The 22826-nt window shown below is 44.1% G+C and overlaps 1 protein-coding gene across 1 annotated transcript in view; it reads right to left on the reverse strand.

Moving 5' to 3' along the window:
* Positions 1–22569, reverse strand: part of SNX18 (sorting nexin 18) — a 27459-nt gene extending 4890 nt beyond the window's left edge. Inside the window, exon 1 of the mRNA XM_023210546.2 lies at positions 20692–22569. Coding sequence (XP_023066314.2) covers positions 20692–22312 — 1621 coding nt within the window. The 5' untranslated portion in view covers positions 22313–22569. The remainder of the gene's footprint in view (positions 1–20691) is intronic.
* Positions 22570–22826: the final 257 nt, after the last annotated feature.

The following is a 22826-nucleotide window of genomic DNA, read 5'->3' on the forward strand; positions in this document are numbered from 1 at the left end:
GAGAAGAGAAGAGAAGAGAAGAGAAGAGAAGAGAAGAGAAGAGAAGAAGGAAAGGAAAGGATAACAGGTAAAACTAAAGGAAAAAAAATTCAAAAAGACTGAGAATGTGTAGTGAAAAAATACATGTTTTATAATGATAAAGGGAATAGGAAATTAAAAGAGAAAAATCTCAAATGATTTGACTATATTTTCATCTGATTTCAATCCAAGGTACCCGAGGAAGCCACAGTCCTATGTTCAAATGCTAAGGACCAGAATTCAGGATCCTGCCCTGCTCAGAGCTTGACCTAAGTAACAGCTACTGCCTGTATTGGTAATATTCTGCAAGTATTACTTGCTCTAACTACTAGAGCCTGGCTTTTCACCATAGAGAATAGAGCCCAGTATAGAGAAGCTCTGAAACCTGGCCTTGAATTGGGTGAATGTCAACTAAGTTGCAGCTTGTCAAACTCCAAATTAGTTCACCATATTTTGAGAAACTGCATTGCGTTATATAGAATTACAGACGTGCATCCGTAACAACCAATTTAAAAATCAACAAGTCTAGGGCTTGCCACGGTGGCTCGTGCCTAAAATCCTGGCAATTTGGGAGGCTGAGGCAGGGGGATGGGCGAAGCCAGGAGTTTGAGACCAGCCTGGGCAACATGGTGAAACCCCATTCCTATGAAAAATACAAAAATTTAGCCAGACCTGGCAGTGCACGTCTATAGTCTCAGCTACTCCAGAGGCTGAGGTGGGAGGATCATCTGATTCCGGGAGGTTGAGGCTGCAACGAGCTGTGATCACAGTACTGTACCTCTAGCCTGCTGGGTGACAGAGTAAAACTCTATCTCAAAAAAAAAAAAAAAAAAAAAGTCAAAGTTTTTACAACTTATATCAGCATACATTTTCCAAAGTATCGGATACAGCAATGAGTATTAACATCTCTTTGAGGCCCTAGGATCTTGCCAGCATGTAATACCTTCAAGCTTCCTAAGCATACATACTAGAGAAGCCAAGAAGAATTTGGGACTCATTTTTAGTCAGGCATGGTGGCAGGCACCTGTAATCCCAGGTACCCGGGAAGCTGAGGCAGGAGAATCGCTTGAACCCAGGAGGCGGAGGTTGCAGTGAGCCAAGATCGCACCATTGCACTCCAGGCTGGGCAATGAGTGTGAAACTCCATCTTAAAAAAACCAAGAAAACAACAAAACAAAACAAAAAAAACCAACGACTCATTTTTTTCCCAAGTATGAATTTATTAAGTGAATAACACAAAATGTTGCTGTTTTTAAAAGTCCCCAAAAGGTTGGGCTCCGGGGTGATAATTTTAATGTGAACATTTACGGAAAGCCTGGCACGTATAGAGCACACTGATAGAACAGGGAGATTCAAACAGGAGCCACACCGCAAAGCACCGTCAGGGCAGGCAAACTACCCTGACGCAAAGTGAGATAGGTCCACGAAGCACACAATTCTGCATGGGAGTTGAATACGGCTTTCTCCAAGATAACATGTGACCAATGTGACAACGGAAAATGCTCAGAGGGCCTGCTACATGCGCACTGCACTATGGATGGTGGCAGGGTGGAGGGTAGAGAATAGAATATCTGAACAGTAAATGGTAGCTGCTAGAAATAGTAACAACATATGCTAGACATTTTCCATCTACTTTTCACTACATTCTAACTTTCACTGCAACTTTACAACAGACATTACTCCTAGTTTTACTACAAGGAAATTGAGGAAGTTATGCAACGTCTTCAAGTCTGACCGTCATCCACATAACCCAGCAGGAGGCTGAGATGGGATCTGACTGCATAACTGACTTCAAAGCAAGCACTACAACTATTTAGAAGAGAAAGTGCTAGCCAGGTGTGGTGACGCACCCCTGTACTCCCAGCTACTCAGAAGGCTGAGGCAGGAGAGTCCAGGAATTCCAGGCTGCAGTGACCTGTGATCATGCCACTGCACTCCAGCCTGAGTAATAAAGCAAGACCCTGTCTAAAAAATTAAAAAATAAAAACGACATAAAATGGTAAATTAAGGTATTAAATAGCATACTTTAAAAGTACAAATTTGTAGAATAAGGAGAGCTACGTGTAATCAAGGAAGATTATGTCTCCATAAAATTGTAGCCACAAATGTAGAACAAGTTTTTAAAAACAAAAATAACTTCCTTTAACTGAGACGTAACTAAATTGATTTTCTCCCAGATACACCTTCCAAAGAAAGTTAAAAGATGATTAGCAATAAAACAAATTGAGAGTAATATACTTGGAACAAATTAAAAATCGAGAGTTCCTGAATATATCCTGAATTGAAGATAAGAGCTGTTAATGTTCAGAATGACAATGCCAAGGGCCTTCCAACATCTGAAGCCAAATGAAAAAAGTTAACTCTTATAAAATACTTTGCAAAGTTTTACAATATATACATCTTTTCCCAAGAAAATAATTTCTTTTTTTAAAAACTAATCTCACAACTTTCCAATTAGTTTTTTTCTGTACACCTTTTAACAAACAGTAAAGGTATCAGTGCTCTCCTCCCTATGAATACGGTAAGCTAATTATGGAAGTCAATTGACTAGTTCTGACTAGAAGTAAACAGAAAAAAAAAAAAATGACATCTTTTAAACAGCTCAAGTGATCCACAGACAGACAGCATGAGTGTTTAACACTTGGGGACTAACACACAGAACCACTTTCTGGGGTTCCCCAGGAAGCTTCCCTCTACCCACCTCTGCCTAACTCTGCCTAGCTCCTAACTCTGAGTTCAGTCAAAAAGAAAGTGGAAACATATTTTTCCAATAGAAACAGTATTACAAGCGTTGGCTAGATGTCAGTGAAATAGTATTATTATTAGAAGTAGAATTTGGTTTTGTTACAAATGGTTGGGTTCTTATAGTTGATCTAACTGCTCAAACTGGGAATTATGTGTACATATTTTTAGGTTTCACAATTATCTTCATATTCAAAATTGTAAATATCACAAGAAAGGCAGAGAGCAAAATCTTCAGTTCTAGCACGTTGGAGACAGAAACCATTGGAGCAGAGTTAGATCATCATAGGCTTGCTACTTCTAGGATAGCTTTGAAATTAAGTAATTTGTAGCTGCCTAAGAAACAACTGCAGAGGTACAATACAACCAGCTGCAGAGCTGTAACAAAGTATGACAGCGTTTTTAAAGCGTTCTCTGCAGAGCTGTAACAAAGGAGGAGAGCATTTTTTAAGCATTCTCAGGGCTATTCTGCATTGTTTTTTAACCAAACCAGAGGAGTGTAAATGAAAACTAAAAATGTTGCCCAGAATCTACATAATACAAGGGCTACACATTTTCATCACGGAACCAACATGAAAACAGGCAATAGCATCAAAAGCGCTGCTTTTTAAGAGGCTAATTTAGGAGGAACATGCCCCCTTGCCAGCCCCCTCCCCTCATAAACATCATATTGCCACCATGCTGCTTTCAAAACAGAAGAGGGAAACGAAAGAATGGGGGAGCAATTATACAATGAAGTCTTAAGGTCAAAAGCATCACTGTTAGAACAAACGAAAGATCCCACAGTACTCATAGTTAGGGGAACAGCTTTAAGATGAAAGAAAATAATAAACAGGTGTAATCAGAGGGGAAAACATTTTCCAAAGACAATGTCACTGTAAACTGAAACTGCTTCTTGGGCTAAAGTAACAGACATTAGTTAGCTGCATCTGAAATAGCATGAACATATTACGATTTTATTATGAAAAGAAAGTGCAGGTGCACATTAGAGATTAAATAAGAGGCTGACAATACAGACCAGTGTGAATATACTCTTTAAAAAACCTACCAATGAAGTAGTAACTTTTCCAATTCAGAAGAAAACACTATTTACACATGAAGTAGTGCAGCCTCCCCACGTTACAAAACTGAAAAGAAATTTTCTTCTCTCTCTCTCTATTTAATTTAAATTGTAGAGACAAGGTTTCACCATGTTGCCCAGGCAGGTCGGTCTCCAACACCTGAGCTCAAGCGATCCTCCCGCCTCAGCCTCCCAAACTGCTGAGATTAAAAGCATAAGCTGCCGCGCCCAGCCTGAAAAATACATTCTTAAAATGAATCTGAAGTACAGGAAAAATAATTATTTTAAGTGAGGCAATAGATTTCAACTACATCCCAAGATAGTGATCCTGAATAGGCAAAAGGAGCCCAGAGTGCCCCCCAGGCTGAGCCTCCAACACACTGCAGCTGTTTCTTCCTCAGGGTATCTCTGTGAAGGAGGCAGGAAGGATCCTAGAGTAAGCTCCTCCTAAGAAGGTTTACCTGTTGAGAGTCAAATTTTGGTAGAGAGTTCAACTTAATCATTGCATTAGTTTGGTGGATTGCTCGAATTCTTCCACAGGATAGAAAGTGCACTCAGGAACTAAAAACCCTCAGTTCTAATTCCTAAAGGAGAGGAAGGAGCCGGAAAGCACCTTCTCACACTCCAGTCCTGGAGACGCCCTCTGGGGAAGGCTAGGCTTAGCTGCTTCCCAGGTGAGAAAGGCAGAGCTGGGTCTCAGATTTTTTTTTTTTTTAATGCTAAAAAGGTCTTAGAAGAGTTTTTATACAATTATCTCCATTCTACAAAGAAGAGGGTGAGCCACTTGTTCAAAGTCCCACAGCTAATTCACGGCAAAGACCCCACCTCTACCTGCCTGCCAGCCCCGGCACGTCCCATTCTCCCTTCCAAGCAGGGCATCCTCATTCAGGAGACCTACTACCCTTTTTGTGGGCATAGATTGAATGGATTAAGGCCTGAGATGGAGACTTGAACCTGCTACATTGTCGAAAAGGATCCTTTCCTTTCTACATTTTGAGAATTAAAAGGAAAATTAAACCAATATTTTTACTTTGGTTTAGGATTTGTTATTAACAAAATCTCCTAGACTCCCAAGCTGATTCTGTACCTGTAAAATTCCCAACAGGGCTCATTTTCATATCAGTGCAATTGCCAAAGCTCAGAGAAAGGTACTTTGCCCCACTTCTGCATCACCAGTCCTAGCTCCAGAGAAAGCAAACGTCCTAAATTCACTTCCATCCCCCCTCCTACCTTTTTTCTTTGTATCTAAACCAATGTAAGCCATCTCGCAGCTCTAAAGGATGCTCAGGCTGAAAAGAGGAAAGCAAGAAATAACTGTTTTTGTTTATAATACATATGTTCTCAATTTCAGAGGAATTATATTACTCATGTTTGCAATGAATATAAAACAACGAAAACAAAAGAATTTTTAATCATGTGACAAGGTTCATTAATATTACCTTAAAAGGCTCAAATTTTTAAAAATCGTTTAAAAATTATGAATTAGAAATCAGCACCATTTTCAAAAGCATTACACTATTTACAAAGCATATCATTAAACTGTTTCCATCAGTAAAAACACTTAAGATTTCAATGCCAATTTTCTTCTAGAATGACAGTACGAGAGTAGTGAATCTCTTGAGTCACGTAGCCCATGCGCACATATTACGAATGCACTGCAAGCTGAAACTCAAGAGCACACTAGTAGATGCACTTGCACTGCACTAAACTTTTCTGTTTCATGTTCCTCTGCTTCTCATTCGCAGGGAGAAACAACTTGCCTGGAAATTTCTGACCCATCAAAGTGAGACGGGGGGAAAAAAAGAAAAAAAACAAAAGCAAACCCTCATACACTGTACTGCTGCAGGCATTTTAATCAGAATTTTCCTAGAAACTTCTGACCCATCAAAGTGAGACCGGGAGAAAAAAAAAGAAAAAAAAAAAGCCCTCATACACTGTATTGCCTCAGGCATTTTAACCAGGCAAGGCCCTGCCCTCCCTTTAAAGAAGCTGTCTGGCCTCCTTCCTGGTTTCCCTCTTTCTGCCTGACCCCAAACTCAGGCCCCCGCGGGGCTTGCCATGACTCCAAGAGGTCCCCGGCCAACCCCATCCAGTTCTTGTACCTGAACTTTGCCTTCTTTTCCTCAATCCAATCTCTTATTCTCAGTATGTTTTGTCTCTTCTAAGACTAATTATACAAAAGGCCCAGTCACTAAGCAACAGGAATCCAAAGCTACATTTTCTCCCTTTAAAAAAAAAAGAAGAAAGAAAGCACCTTATTTAATTTTGAAATCATGAATGTGCCAAAAACATTAACTCGATTTCTGTCTTCCAGGGGCCCTTCCCCAGAAAACAGAAGCCATGGTGTATGGGAAAGAACAGGAGACAGGCTGAAGGGCAACAGGGACAGCTGCTTAGAAGTCGCTCAAGACTGGACTCGGCCTGTTTTTCCTCATTCCCTGGCACATGTAACATGCTGAAAGAAAATGCTAATTTGGTCAACATGGCCTATTGGGTTCTTATCCTCTCATTGCTGGGATCCACACCCTGGCCTTCCCTGCTAACTCCCCATTAACTTCTTCCCCTCCCCTTTCCTTCCTCCCTGTTGGTCTCCACCTACTTGTTGATTACCCTTCCTCCTCTCTGCTCTAATACTTATTTTTACTTTTTCATATTGTTTTGAGCAAAACGTCTCAAAAAGCAAAGGCCAGCATCCACTTAAAATAGAGAAGCAGGACGGCCATCCAGCCACTCGACCATCACAGAGGAGTGCCTGCGCTGTGCACACCTGTGCTCTGCACTTTGCATGTCTCATTTTCTTCTCTTTAACCCTGAAATAAAAGTAATCATTGCCACCATTTTCAGAGGCAGAAAATGAAACTCCGGGAAACTAAATAATTTTACTCAGTGTCCAGCTGCATGTGAACCTGGGTCTGCCCAACTCAGGCAATTCCCTTGTACGTGGCCGACTGCCCTACCCATGGCAATCGCAAAGCCCCATAGACCGGCCTCAAACACAGCACACTACACCAGTACCCCACGCCTCCTAGGAGCCTATGCCACCAACATAGGGATGAGCAACCCACAAACCACCTCCAGACCCTAAATACTATTCCCGCATGGATTCATACTAAGTGGGCTCCAGGATTTGGACCACATTAATAAACCCTGGAGGGTACAAAATTAATACTGAACTCAAGTCAGGGAAAGCAATTTTCTGAATGGACTAATAAAGGTCCCTAAAGCTAATAGATATCAAAATTCAAAGATAATTTAAAATGCACTTTTAAATTCATAAATATAATAAATGACAAAGAGAACTTTTGAACCATTTTGAAAAGGAGGGAAGAGGATAAAGACAAGCATAGTCAATTGCAAAAAGAAAAAAACCTGGTTGCTTGATGGAAAAAAAAAAATCACTTAAAGAATTCAGGCCTCTAAGCTTGATTTCATCCTGAAGATATCATCAGTCTGTTTCAGGTAAAAGTGTTGCTATACTCTAATTAAGTAGTTCTTATAGTTTCATTCAGCAATTACCTAATGTCTAAATGCAGAATGATATTCAGTTTGAATACAAATATTCACTTGAGTATAAATACCTTAAAACATGATTACTTTTACTTACTATGCATATGTATTCATACAGTTCACCTCATTCCAAAAATGAAGAGAGAAATCACATGATTGTACCTCTTGTGGTTTATCTGGCAAAACTGTTTCTTGCTGGTAATTTTATATATATAAAGGTTCTTGTGTTCCAGTCTATAATGAATATTAAATATGTGATAAAATTACTAGGGTGATAGTTTCAGGAGAATTTTGAAAACACAGTGTCTTTATTTGAGAAGTGTTTTTGGGTATGATGGCTAAAATGTTGCGTATAGCCAAGCAAATATAGATGAAGACTTTAAAATCTGAGAATGAGAAAGAAAACCATGTATTGTTTCTTTTCTTAAAGATCTGATACCCATAGAATCTTAATAAAATAAGGTAGACATACTATCCTTGATAATGCTGACCACACAATGAAACTTTTAAAAAACTGATTTTGTAAAGTAAAACTTATATAATGGTTCAAATTCAGAGAACACAAATTGGGGCCTGAAGTCTGCAGTGCCCAGTTCTTTAATTACCTGAGGTATGTGCACAGATACTGGTACTAGTCTCTACCAAAAAAAAAAGCAACAATAGATATGTTTGCTAGCTGCCAACACTTTTGACACATGACAACAAGCATATCTGTACCAAAGAAAAGAGTGAACTCGGGAAAGTTCACTCTTTAATGAAAAGGTAAAACCTTATTCTCTTTTTTTCTAGAAAGATAAAGGGAGACCCAAGCCAAAATAAATCTAAATAGAAGCTGCTAAAATAAATCTAAACGGAAGTCCCGCTAGATGGGGCCAGGAAGAGAGTAAAGTGGCACTGCTCTTTAGAAGAGAAGCCAAGGCAAGGCAAGCCACACGCGCGGAGCCAGGGCACTTATGGGACCCTATCTGAGAGCACTGTGGTTCATGCTGGAGTTAGCAGAATATTTGCAAAGAATGCATTTCTCGTTTTCAGGTAATTTTCCGGTTTTTATCTGAAATTGTAAACGCCATTGTCCCAATTGCCACGTATGCCATGGTGGTACTGACTGGTGAACAGCACAAGCACTCTTCGTTACCCTGAGTACCACTTCACATCCCTTCATGATCACGAAGCTGTGGAGATAATTCCTAACTCAGCTGTTTTAAACGTAAGGACACTCCTCACTCCTGTGGTTTTCCTGCTGCCTTGCACTGGCAGGGCCCAGGTGTCCGGTGGCTGTGAGTCTTTACTCTGACCACATCTGGACACCCTTGCATGAAATCATAAATAACCAACTAAACACAAAACAAAGCATCTAAAAATGTATCAAGTTTTAAAATATACGTGAAATACAAATCATAAAACGTGAAAATTTACAGATCATCCACACTAACATCTATTAGTATTTAGTTAAAAATGTCTTGCTGCAGACAATATGTGGTTTTGGTGAAAATCACAAATGTCAACATAATTAAACACAATAAAAGGCCTGGAAAATAGGATTTTCTAAGACTCCCTTCAGCCCCATTCCTGGTCTTTCCTTTTAGTCCTGCTCCTCTTCTCAGTCTGCCCACCTCTTCTATCACTGGTTTCACTACTTTCTACCACCCAAACTTAAAACCTCTAAGGTAACACTAGATTCCTCAGGAGAGTCAGCACCTCACCAGGTCCTGCCATGATACCTAGCAGGTGTCTCGAGTTCACCTGTTCCTTTCCAAAACCAACTCTTCCCCTGGAGTACTCTAAAAGCCTTCTCATCTCCGCCCGACCAACAGGAGTAACTTCCAAAAGCCCTGCCTCAGGGAGCCAGGGTGCACCAGCGAAGGATGCCTCCGGGAACTTGCAGTTTAAATTTCTGTGGTTTGGCTGGGCGGGGTGACTCACACCTGTAATCCCAGCACTTTGGGAGGCCGAGGCAGGTAGATCACCTGAGGTCAGGAGTTCGAGACCAGCATGGCCAACATGGTGAAACCTCGTCTCTACTAAAAATACAAAAAATTAGCCGGGAGTGGTGGCAGGCACCTATAATCCCAGCTACTCAGGAGGCTGAGGCAGGTGAATCACTTGAACCCAGGAGGTGGAGGTCACGGTGAGCCGAGATCGCGCCACTGCACTCCAACCTGGGTAACAAGAGCAAAAGTCTGTCTCAAAAAAAAAAAAAAAAAATTTCTGTGGTTCAGCTCCTGTCTGCAAAATGGGTATAAGAAGAGCATTTATCTCAAAAGCTCCTATGAAGCTTAAATAGATATAAAAAATATAAAACACAAAGCACCATGCTTGGCACACAGGAAGTCTTCAAAACATGATAGCTATTTTGATTATGATTAAATGTCACTCTTCAGTTTGAAACCTTTATGGCTGCTGACTGCCTGTAGAATAAGTCAATTTTCTACCAAGCATGTTACGTATTGTAGCATAAGAAGTATCAGTCTCAACTTCAGGAAAATAATGCGCTCGAATCCTAGCTCTCCTCATTAGCTCCGTGAGCCTGGAAATCACTTAACTTCCCTGAGCCTCAGTTTTCACAGCCACCAAATGAGATGACACCACTTTGGGGGAGTTAAAAACTGCGCTGAGTTAAATAGTGTACCCCTAAAATCTACATGGAACCTTTGATTGTGACCTTTTTTGGAAGTAGGGTCTCTGAATATGTAATTAGTTAAGGTAAGGTCATTCTGGATTAGGGTGGGCCCTAAATCTAGGACAACGGGTGTCCTTAAGAGAAGACAGAGACAGAGACACAGGGAGAATGCCACGTGAGGATGGAGCCACAGACTGAGGTGATACAGCTGCAGAACAAGGAAAACCAAGGCTGCTGGCAACCACCAGAAGCTGGAGAGGCAAGGGAGGGGTCTCCCCTAGAGCCTCTAAAGGGAGCATCGCACTGCCACACTGTCCTTCCAGACTTCTCGTCTCTAGAACTCTCAGAGAATCCATTTCTGTTGTTGTAAATCACCCAGTTTGTAGGACTTTGTTACAGCAGCCACAGGAAACTAATACAATAGCTGATAATTAATGCTGAAAAATATTTTTCAGCATTATCAGCTATTGTATTAATAACACAGTTACACACAAGGAAACAGAGGTTAAGAAGTGTGTGGCCCAAGGTTACACAGTGAAGCTGGCAGGAATTCAAACCCATCTGGTTTTATTCCATGCTAACAACCACACTGCTGTCATACCCATTCCTGCATGGAATTAAGACAAGGTATCGCTTCTGAATTTTCTAGTGGAAAAAAAAAAAAGGACATATATAAAATGTTTGGAATACTGCTTATCACATAGTAAGTGCTCAATAAAGAGTAGCCACTCCCAGCCCCCTAACCTGCTTGTCCTCCAAGTCAAAGGTCAGCAAACATTTTCTTTAAGGGCCAGACAGTAAGCATTTTAGGTTTTGCAGGTCCAGAGGGAAAATTGAAGTTATTATGTAGGGACTTATAGAACCATTAAACACAGAATCATTTAAAAATACAAAAACCATTCTTAGCTCAAGCACGGTAAGAAACAGGCGCCTGGGTGAATCTGGCCCGTGGGCTGTAGTCTGCAGACCCCGCTCCAGGCCATCTCCAGGCATCTCTACTGGTGACCCAGAGCCTCTAATCTGCAGGTCATTTTGTACTTCTCCCTGTCCCTTACCCCACTCTGCAGGCAAGCAGCCCCTTCTGTGTTCTGCTCCCACCCCCCATGGACACTCCCCCCGTTAGGATGTTATCACATCTGGTCTGAATTCCTGTGAGAGCTCTCCACAGAGCTCACTTAACCCCCAACCACGTTCTACACCTGCCACCAGGACCTGTCCATCTTAAGTGCAGGCCTGACCATGTCAGCACCCCATATGATCTTCCATGTTTCCTCTATAACCTCCAACAGCAGCTGTAAACCCAACAGTACATCAAAAGCATGTGAGGAGCTTTTCAAAGAACGCCAATGTCTAGGCAGCACAGACATTCTGATTCAGATCCAGGGTGGGGCCCCATTTTCTGCTGTATCCCCTCAGCAGCTGGTTCTGAGAGGCAGTCAAGACTGATCCCATATGGTTCGGCCCAGAATGCCCTTCCTCCACTCTGCCGGCTGGGCAAACTTCCACTTGTTTTCAAGACTCTTCTTAGACTGAGACTGGCAGAAGCCACCCCTGAACCTTCCCATCCACTCCCCATAATTACTCCTCCTTCTGTCCTATTTCACATCATGGTGCATGTCCACGACTGTGTGTCGCACAGTACAGTGACAGCTCCTCACTTCAGTTCCCTTCACTGACCTGAGCACTGGGTACCTTGCTTATCAATTACTGTATGCTTGTCAAATCTATGCTAAAGCATTGTAAGATCAGGAGTGCGCTTTCCCCCTATGCTCCTCCAAAAGTCACACTGTGACCATATTTCAAAGGGAGAATCCAAATGCTGCCCACTCAAGCCTCTAACATAAACTGACAATTCCTCTCTATCCCCTGGACTCCCATGCACCGTCTTGTTCGCAGCACTGAGTTAAATCAACCTTCTATCTCAGTCCTCTGTGCACACATTCTACTTCCCTCATGGAACTGAGAGAGTCTTCCATGAGGGCAAGTACCTACTGCTCCACACATGAGCTCAGTGCTCCATGTGCATCCAAGTCAAGCAACAAGGTGAATGTATTCTCTGGATCTTGTGCTCTGAATTAAGCAAATGAGACCCCAGTAAAAATATTATAACTAAAACTTACTAATGAGGAAAATGTGTGTATGTATATGTGTGTGTGTGCATGCGTAAGTTTAAACACCAAGAATCAATATAAAGTGAAATCATGAGGTATACAGTATTAATTCTCTGGCACTTTAAGCATTTTCAAACTTCCTCTCCCCTCCCCAATGAATTACGGAAAGTCATTTCATAAACACATAACTCTAAGACTTTTAAATCACTCACATTGTTAATGACTTCATCCATAAAATACATCCAGATTCTATCTTTATTTCCTGTACACTTTTAGACTGTTATCCATCATCATATAAATGGAAAAACAAAAACATCTTATAAATCTATTTCAAGATCAACCAAGTAGCTACTGAGTGCTTACTTCATTAATCCAACAAGCATCCATTAAGTACTTGCTATGCATGTATAAAACAGTATTTAACAGCTACACAACACAGGAACATAAAAAACCCACACACTAATAACTGAGCACCGCATAAGACAAGTATTCACAAAAGGACTACAATCCAAGGGGGATACTCCAAGGAAGGAGACTAGACCTGAAGCTTGAAAGTGCTTGTGTTGGGGTGGGGAGACATGGAACAGAATGCATGAGCCTGATCTACCTAAAAGGAGAAAACTCAGGTCCTGATTGCTGCTCCCCACTGCTGTTCTGACAATTCTTATTGTAGGCCAGGCCAAAATTGCGGAGTCACCATTGATGACTCCTCTTTCTCTCGCATGTCACATCCTTCACAATCCCATCCCTCAGGAAAACCTGTTGATTCTACCTCCAAAATATATCCAGAGGGGGATCCCCTCCCCTACCACCTCTGTTGTCTCTACTTTGGTTCAGGCCACCAGCATCTCTCACCCGGATTACTTGAGAATTTCCTACTAGCTCCCTGCTTCCATCCACCTTTGACTGCCCCACGCCATTCTATTCTCACTGCTCTGGACTAAGTCTGTTAATATGTCCAGCTGGATGTCATACCTTGGCTCAAAACTCTCTAATTGCTTCCATCTGACTTGGGCTTTCATCCCAAGCCCTAACAGTGACCTGCAAAGCCTTGCAAATCTCACTTTCCATGACCTCATCTCCTAGGATCCTCTTAACTCCAACCACCTGGCCTTGCTGTTCCTCAATCTGCTTGGCACATGCCCACTCCAGGGCCTTACGTTAGCTAAACCCTCTGCCTGACAAGCTCTCCCCTGAGATACCTGCTTGGATGACTCCTCTGACTCCAGAGTGATTCAGGTCTCTGCTTAAATCTCACTTTCTCAATGAGACCTACTTTGAGCACTCTTTCTAGTACTTCATCCTCCCTCCCATGCCCTCTTTCCCTGCTCTACTTTTTTCTCCTAGCACATACCAAACTCCAACATACATTAAAACTTACTTCCTGTGTTTGTTTTTCATTGAGTGTCTCCACCCTGCTAGACTGCAAGCTCCACAAGGGTGGGGATCTTTGTTTTGGCCACTGATGCAACACTAACATCTTGAATAGTGCCTAGACAATGAAGGGTACGTACCTATTTGTTGAATAAAATCTAGTTTATCTTTTAGAGCGCTCTATGAATAAATCTAATGATTTTAGCTCCCCTTCCTTCACTGTCCCCTTACCTGCAAAATAACAATTTATTTAGCAGAAGAGGAAAGTCAAATTACAGTGAGAGATAAGTCATAAGAAAAGGTACAGAAATGACATATGAACTAAAACTCGTTCAAATTAAAGTTTAATCAAGCTATAAGATCAATATCAGAGGCTGGGCACAGTGGCTCATGCCTGTAATCCCAGTACTTTGGAAGGCCAAGGTGGGTGGGTAGATTGCTTGAGGCAGGAGTTTAAGACCAGCCTGGCCAACACGGTGAAATCCCATCTCTACTAAAAAAATATAAAAGTTAGCCAAGCATGGTGGCACATGCCTGTAATCCCAGCTACTCAGGAGGCTGAGGCAGGAGAATCTTTTGAACTCGGGAGGCGGAGGTTGCAGTGAGCCGAGATCGCATCACTGCACTCCAGCCTGGGCAACAGAGCAACACTCCATCTTAAAAAAACTGTCATAATTTATCTCTTTGGTGGTCCTATTAATTTGGGTCAGAGAGAAGTCGCTCCAGCTGTCTACCACACTGCAGCTTCAGAATACCTGGGAACCCTCACCAGGCGGCAGCAGGCCAGGTATTAATCACGTTTACATTCCAAGTTCCTAGTGAGGTAAGCCTGCAATGCATGTTTGCTGATATGAACTAAACGTACATAAATGTTCTTTCATACCAATTGGTAAGGGCTTTTCATGCTCCCAGATTAAGAGTCACATAAGCAGACAGAACACTATTAAAACCAGCCTGAAACAATGTCTAAACGTTTCCTGGATACATAAGACTAATCTTATTTTTTTAAAAAGTCAACTAACAAAATGGTACCTAGGAAATGATGAACCTCACTTTTACAGATGAGGAAACTGAAGCTCAGAAAGTTAAGTGATTTGCACCAGAACACAAGTGATTTGGGTTGGAGGGAGCCAGCAGGAGACAGTTAACATACACTCTTCAATGTGAACAACAACAAACCAGTTACTCCAAATAACATCGACATTTATCCCAGTTACCATTACTTCCAGTGTGCAATACAGGGCAAACTGATTAAAGTAGATATTTAATTGCTAGACTGAAGACTCCTTGAGCTTTTGTACTTTTGCCTGCAATTCGGGTGGCAATAGTTTGCCAGGAAGGATGATAAGATTACTGAAATTGTCCTTCAAAGGAGAGTGCTCTTAATTTTTTTTTTTTTTTTTTTTTTTTCCTTTTTAAGGTACAAGGTCTCACTGTGTTGCTCTAGCTGGATTTGAACTCCTGGGCTCAAGTGACCCTCCTTCCTCAGCCTCTCATGTAGCTGGGATTACACGCATGTGCCACCATGCCTGGCTGCCATTGCCTTTTAAATTCACCTATTTTTCAAAAATAAACATTTAGTGACTAGCTACTAAGAACCGTAACATTTAATTATTATGCTGACCTTGTGAGGAAGTTCCACCACTTGGCCAAAGATAACTGAGCATTACGCAGGTTAAAATAACTTGTTCAAAACTCCTCCATGCTCACATACTGACTCTCCAGAGCCCGTGCTGGTCCCGACAGGCCAGCTCCCACGGCGATGAGGCTCCGCACCCACGGCTTTTTGGCTTGGCTGTGCCCTTCACTGGCACAGCTCTCTCAGCAGACCCAGCCTAGTGCCATCCCCTTGGTGCAACTTCTGGGGCAGACTGGCCCATCCACCAGGCTCTCAGAAATCTGGCACAAGGACCTGCCGAGGCTGACTGATCTGTCTTTATAGCTAGTCAAAGAACTCACTAAAGACCAGAGGCCTACCCAGCCCTCCTGCAGACACCGGCAGAGCGGCCAGATTCTAGTTGGTGTTGTATACATGTGGGATATGATACACGTCTGCCTTCCGGATATAATCTCGTCAAACAGAGCTCAGCATTACTCTGCCACTTTATAATCCTTTAGTTAATGATATGGAGCTTCAAAATTATATGGCAAATTAAATCTAACTTGATATTTAAACTTTGATTTAAAAATACATGAGGCAATACAATAATAGTTTTTTATTCAGCCCGAAGAGAAGAACATGTTAAATAGTTTAAGGGAAGGGTTTGTAAGTGAATCACAGAACTTCTCACTTGTTTGAGTTCTGGCATCATGCTTGGAAGTCCTAAGATGGCCAGACAGGACAACATTTCTGAACAAGGAAACCCCATAGGCTCCCCGAGTTACTGGGAGGAGGGTGGGAGTGCAGGTCCTCTGCCTCCCTTCAGTCCCACTGCAATCGGTGTGACTCTGAAGGCTATGTGGCTCAAAAACGAAGTCTGAGAAACCCCTGACAGGGTGGTATGAGCAGTGCCCATGCCCAAGACTGTCCTTGCCCATGCCCAGTTTCATGCCCAAGACTGTCCTTGGGCAGTCACATTTATATTTTAACCAAGGAACTGAGTCATGTATTTCAAAAGCACCAAAGGTTACCTTATTTTCCCTAAGAAAACAAACTGGGGCAAAGGGTAAGCCCCAGACCTGTTCCCTTTTTAGAGATATGAAGTCTTCTTAGAGAACGTCTGGGGGTAAATGCAGCAGAGAGGAGAAATGGGTTCAACTAAAGATGGAGTGGAAAGCAAAAAGAATGAACAGCCTCAATTTCTAGCCCAGAGGTTTCAAAAATAAGGATGAATTTGCAAACAGCCCTGACTTCTTAGAGCTTTTTTCTGCATTCCTGGCACCACCCTTTCAGGGCTATTTTTAGCTACAGGAGAATGGGGAGCAGACAGGGAAGGTCTCAGTGTGGCCCAGCCTTACCTTGTGTGCCCTGCTGGGACTCCAGCTATCTTTAATTAATGTCTGAAGGACATGAGGCCAACTCTACTAGTGGTAAAAGGAAGCACAATGGTGAAATTCTACCCAGCAAGACTGATAGGCCCACTACTGGTATACCATTCCTGAGGTCCTGGGGCTATTTTTTATTGAAAAAAGGCTCCATCTGGGACACTTAAGAGAGCAATGAAGTAGATTCTACATATTTAAGAGTACAGAAAACAGGACTTCCTATTTACTTATCTAGTCCTGCCTCCCTGCTTCACACAGCCCAAACCAACAAATCAATTTAACACTATTATACACCTTTTCTCTAGAATAAAGACATTTCACTTAAAAGAACTTCCTTTAGCCATCTTTATTTAGTCCAAATTCCTAAACAAGGATGAAACTTCTTTTACAGTCTTTCCTTTTTGCAATAACCCCAAGAGGTAAACCTAAAGCTTTTAAACCTCAACTTGCTGCCCCTAGATTTAGCTTTATTAAATATTAGAGATCAATTACATCTTTGGAAACAAAACTGAATATGCCAAGAAAGTAACAATAAAATATATTCCTCAGTACTACCCCAAACTCACCAACATCAACACCATAAAGGTATACTGCAGACAGGCATGATAAAGAGGGAGAACATAACATGTTATCACTTAAGAAAAAAAATCAAGACCACAGGGGTTACATTTCGGTGACAAACATGTGCATACTGCCTAGTTGGGGATCGATGAGCTGCCTATGAACAAAGAACTTAAAGGACTCCCATTAGGTCGAAGCAAAACACAAATAAAATTTCAGTAGATTCTGAATTCCCATCTAATGTACCGCAGACTACAGCAAACTACCATCTTTCTTTGCTCAACTCCATTAACCCAAATAGTTCTGTTTATCTAAGACTCCATTCATTGATGGAAAAAAATCAAAATTCCAGAATTCTCTTTTGGCTGAAGGAACTGTATCGCTTTCTTCACTTTTGCAGAAAGTGTGTACATTAAAACCATTACTAAAGAATGGGTTCAGTATTTAGTACAGTCAGGAAAATGTCAGCCCGCCACATTTAAGAGTATTTGAGTTTTCCACCCTCATTTTGTAGCTGGGTTCTCATCAGGATGGCATCAGACATCCGTCCCGAAACCAGTGTGTTTTCTGAATGGGACACAAAGGCACACTGCAAAAGATGCTCACACTACTGAAATGTCACTCAGGCTGAGTGCCTGGGAAGTTCAGCAAAGAAGAGTCTAGCAAGACTTGCTTCCCCTTCCCAGTTTTTATTAATTAAGCCTGTATGGTAAGGAAGAGGTGCCATGAGATGACCAGGCAAAAATAAAGCTATCAGGAAAGTACATTCAAAGATAATTTGCTGGAGAAGCTTACGATGGGGTTGATAGTTAAACTGCAGCCAGCAGTTTAACACAGCACTGCCCGATAGAACTTTCAGCACTAATGGAAAAGTTCTATCATCTCTGTTGATCAATATTGAGTTCCTTAGTCACATTAGCCATATTTCAAGTGTGTAACAGTTGGAGTGGGGGAGGTGATGGAATTGAGGTGCTCTTTACAATCACAAGTCCTGAATACGCTCAAAAAGCTTTTATCCTGGCTTATATTTGTCTCATCTATACTCCTAAAAATGGCCTACACTAGCATCCTTGATAAACACTGGCTATAAGCAAATGCTTTAAGCCTTATGTACTGTACACTGTCACTTTAAATGGTAGTACTTTCTAAAGATGTGTCATCTAGGGACACAGGCTCACTGTACATTACACACCAAGATTACAGCAGAAACAAACTATACTGAATATCAACTGCTGTTCTTTCCAAAGTTCCTAAAGATTATGTTTAGTGCTCTTGGATCTGTTTAAGCCACATAAAACGATACTGGTTTTAATGAAGGAAGTTTTTCAAATCCCAAGTGATAGGAGACAAATCCAGTTCTATAATTAAAAAAAGATAAACTAGGCTGGGCATGGTGGTTCATGTTTGTAATCCCAGCACTTTGGGAGGCTGAGCTGGGAGGACTGCTTGAGCCCAAGAGTTAGAGACAAGCCTGGGCAACATAGCAAGACACTTGTCTCCACAAAATAAATAAATAAGTAAATAAACTACATATTTTTTGTTTTTTTGTTTTGGACACAGGGTCTTGCTCTGTCACCCAAGCTGGAGGACAATGGTTCAATTATGGCTCACTGCAACCTCAAATAAACTCCTATCCTCAAGCAATCCTCCAGTATCAGCCTCCCCAGTAGCTTGGACTATAGATATGAGCCACCATGCCACGCTAACTTCCTTATTTTTTGTAGACATGGGAGTCTCCCTGTGTTGCCCAGGCTGGTCTCAAACTCCTGGCCTTAAAGCAATCCTCCTGCCTCGACCTCCCAAAATGCTGGGATTACAGGCGTGACCCTGGCCATAACCAGATGGTTTAATAGACTAAGTAGACCATTGCTATAAACTCAAAATAGATATTAGAACACACACGATACCTTTTCTAATACACGATTTCAAAAGCAGGCCACTTGACAAAGGCTGAGTGCATGGTGTGATTGACAGTGAATGAACTGATGCCAACCTAAAGTAGACAGACACTGGCGGCCCAGCACATATGTCCAAGTGTCTGTACTTGGTTCCATCCTTTCAACTATTTACCGGTAATTTGCACAAACTCACAGAAATGTGTAACAGGGCAGCCAGCATAGGTCCAGAATGATGTAACCCAATGGAATTTAAATGCTAAGTCCCTCTACTAAGGTTCACAAAGGAAGTTCCACCAACACCAGTCAAAAAAGTCAAAGATTCATAACAATTTATATTTTTAAAAAAAGGCATAGGGAATGTAAATACAGGTTTCATATAGGTCAACAGCAATGTGATTGCACAAAAAGCGAATTCAATATTAGACTGCATTTACAAATTGCAAATTGCCAAGAAAGTTACTGCTCTCTACTAAAATTAGTACTGATGTCCAGGGTACTACCTTTCAGCAGCAGCAACAAGACTGAAAGCGTTTGATCATTCTCCCAGCAAGCCCCTTTCCCCCATAAGAGTCAGAAGACCAGTCACACATTTGGAAGGGGAAGGAGAGAAGCAGAGAGGAAGGAAGCGAGACTGCTGTCTCCAAATGTCTGAAGGCGGTCCCAGGGAACAGAAAGACAATCAAGGGAGGCAAACTTCAGTTCGATGCAAGAAAAGACATGCCAGAGTTAGGGTTGCTCATAAACGGACTGGCACACAAGAAAGGCAGTGAGCACTTCATCAGTAAAGGCCAGACCTGCTCAGGAAACAGGGACAGTAAGTTTCCCTGCTGCCTAGCCGCCCTTACACTGGACATTCACAGGCAAGACTGCCTCACTAACTCCCACACCTCCCCATTCTCTCGATCAAGGCATTATATCAGAATGCACATTAGTGAGAAATGTTAAGACAAGGACTACTGCTATATATATATTTTTTTAATTTGCAAATTCCGGTGCTTTAGCAAAGGTCAGAGACACTAACAACTATTAATAACTCATGAACTCTGACAGTTGGACAGCTAACTCACAGGGATACCAGTAACGCCACTCTCAGATCCAATCCTCAGATTAAATTCACTCTACGTCGTTTCCCTATACAATTTTCCTAAGCAACGTTCTCAATTTCAGTACATTAATAGATTCCAAACTCAAAATGAGTACGCTTTTCCTGAAATTAGGGTTTTTACTTCACTTCACAAAGTAAATTAGGGTTTTTACTTCACCTCGCGAAGGTTGCAGGCAAGAATTCTTTGCAGGAAGTTCTTAAGCTCAGAGAATTGATCTTAATTCCTCTACCAAAGCAAAGATTGAGAGGTGTGGAAGGGTGAAAGCAGATTTCTCTTTATTTACAGACATCCGTTCTTCTCCATTATTTCCTCACTTTTTGAAACCGACCACTAAGTGACAGTGCGGTGTTCAAACAGATGCCTAACATGGTTTGGGTTCCCTTCTAATTCTACCCTCGTCTGAAGATTACAGATCTGAGCAGCTGATTACTCAACTATTCAAACTCTAAAATGATAGCACTCTTATCAAAGGTACTCTTTGAACCTTCGAGAAAGAGTACTCACTCCCTACCGGGAGATACTCGAGGAGGAAGCTGCCTGTCGAGCAATCCACCTTACACTGGGGAGAAGAGCCAGGCGTCCACGTCTCTGCTCGCTTCCCCACCGGTAGAATATGAGTCTGAAACCCACAGTAGTACTGCTGTCGAAGTCACCCCTTTCAGCCTGCACAATACATTCCATATCACCTGATCTAAGGGCCAGGCTTTACCTTTCTGAACGTGGATGATGTCCGGGAAGTTGGCCAGATGCCCCTGATACAGCGCTAATAGGTCCATGACGGGATCCAGGTCCTGCCTGGGCTGCTCCGCGAAGAGCTCGCCAATGGCGTCGTAGGCATCTCCGGTGAAGGCGATGGCCTGGTTCAGGCCCACCGAGAAGGCCTGCTGGTCCAGCTCAAAGGCCTGGCTGAGGCCGCGGAAGGACTGGCCCACTTTCTGATACTCCTTTTTGAAGCCGGTCACCTGCTTGCGCGCGAACTCATTGGCCGTGTGGTTGAGCTGCAGCGCGCTGTCGTCCATCTTCTTGGTGAAGCACTTGAAGCCGTCGATCTTGCTCTCCACCTCCTGCAGGTCAAGGGCAGCGGCAGGGGGTGTGCTGAGGGTCAAGAAGAAGTTGGCACCCACCATCTCGTCCTTCTCGGCCTTCCTCTTGCCCTGCTTCCAGGCTTTCTCGTCGGTGCTGATGGGACATGTCAGGAAGTGCTGGAAGACGTCGCACTGCGCCAGCACCGGGTGGCTGGCCATGTGGTTCATCCACCAGATCAGGCCCTTCCTTCGCTTAGAGATGAAGTCCTCCTCGAAGCGGCCAGTGGCCTGCTTCTCGGGCAGGTGGGGCACGGAGATGACCGGGAACTTCTCCGCCAGGCGAGCGTAGAGCCAGTCGAAGTGCTTGTAGCGCCGATGCACCGGCACCTGCGTGTGCGTGGGCACCAGCTTGTAGGAGATGTAGCTCTTCATGCCCTTGAACTTGGTCTGCTTGGTGGGGTCGTCGATGGTGCACTGGAACGGGTAGGGGTTCTCCTGCCACTCGGGGCCATAGGGCCCCAGCACCACGCACAGCTTGTCCCCGTCCTTCACGAAGCCTGACGCCTCCCCCAGCACGAAGGCCTCCCCGCCGGACTTGACGAAGGTGGAGAAGCGGTTGAGGTTGCGGCTCACTGTGGCCGAGCTCTTGGCCCCCGACGGGTGGTGCTGCGGAGGCGCCGAGCCGCTGCGGGAGCCCAGGGACAGGTCGGAGCGCGTGGACAGGCGATAGCGGCCAGCTGCGCCCACAACCGCCGACGAGGAGCCGTCGAGGTCCGGATATGCTCCGCTGCCCAGAGCGCCCGGCTCGTCAGCCACCGTGGAGCTGTCGTCCCACTCGTCGTCCCAGTCATCATCGCTGCCCTGGCTGGCCTGGTAGCCGCCGTAGAGCTGCTGAGGCGACGGCTGCAGGGCGCCCCCACCGTACGGGAAGCCCGCGCCGGGCGGCTGGAAGGTGCTCGGAGGCGGCGCCTGCTGTGGCTGCAGCAGCGGCTGGAAGGCGTCGGGCGGCGGCTTGAAGGAGGCGGGCGGCGCGGCGGGCAGGGGCTCGAAGCCCCCGGGGGGCACATTGGCATAGCGTGCCGGGGCACTCGGGCCGCCGTCTCCCGCCTGGCTGGGCTCGGGGGCGCGGATCACCTGCACGTAGGAGGCTGGGAAGAGGCCGCGGTCGCCGCGGCTGTTGACCCCCTCGAGCCAGCCCTCGATGTCCTGCTCGCTGCACAGGCTCAGCACCTCGTGCTCCCGCAGCGAGATCTCGCCCGGGTTCTCCGACCTGAAGTCGTACAGCGCCCGGGCGCGCAACGCCATGGTCCCGGCGCCCCGACTAGCGGTCCCGACTCCCGGCTTCCCGAGCCGAGGCCCACCTAAGGAGCCCGCGGTGCAGCTCGACCCTGGCGCGCGGACTGGAGCCCCCAAAGCGGCGAACCCACGCTGCCCGGACCCGCCGGTCGCGCCCTCCGCTCGCGGCGCCTCCACTTCGCAGTGCCGACTGCCTCGCTGCGCCGCCGCAGCCGCCACCGGTCGGGGGCGGGGCCCGCGGCCTCCCACGTCTCCAGCTGCGCTAATCCACGGCCGAGAGCCCATTGCCAGGCGAGAGCAAGCGATGGCCGAGCCGCCGAGTCCACCGCCCGCCTCGGCTTTGCGGCGGCCACTGCCCCCTCGTGGCCGGTGCTGCGAAGCCGGGCGCGGTAGTGAGCGCGGCTGAAGGAGGTTTCTATTCCGAAATGAATTATCTGAGATTTTTTTAGGCTTTTAAGTTAAACATTCTCTAGAAAGTAAGTTAGTATTTGCATGCATGATAAACGTTCCCACTCTGAGCGCT

The sequence above is a fragment of the Piliocolobus tephrosceles genome, chromosome 4 (genome assembly GCF_002776525.5).
Source record: "Piliocolobus tephrosceles isolate RC106 chromosome 4, ASM277652v3, whole genome shotgun sequence".
NCBI lineage: Eukaryota > Metazoa > Chordata > Mammalia > Primates > Cercopithecidae > Piliocolobus > Piliocolobus tephrosceles.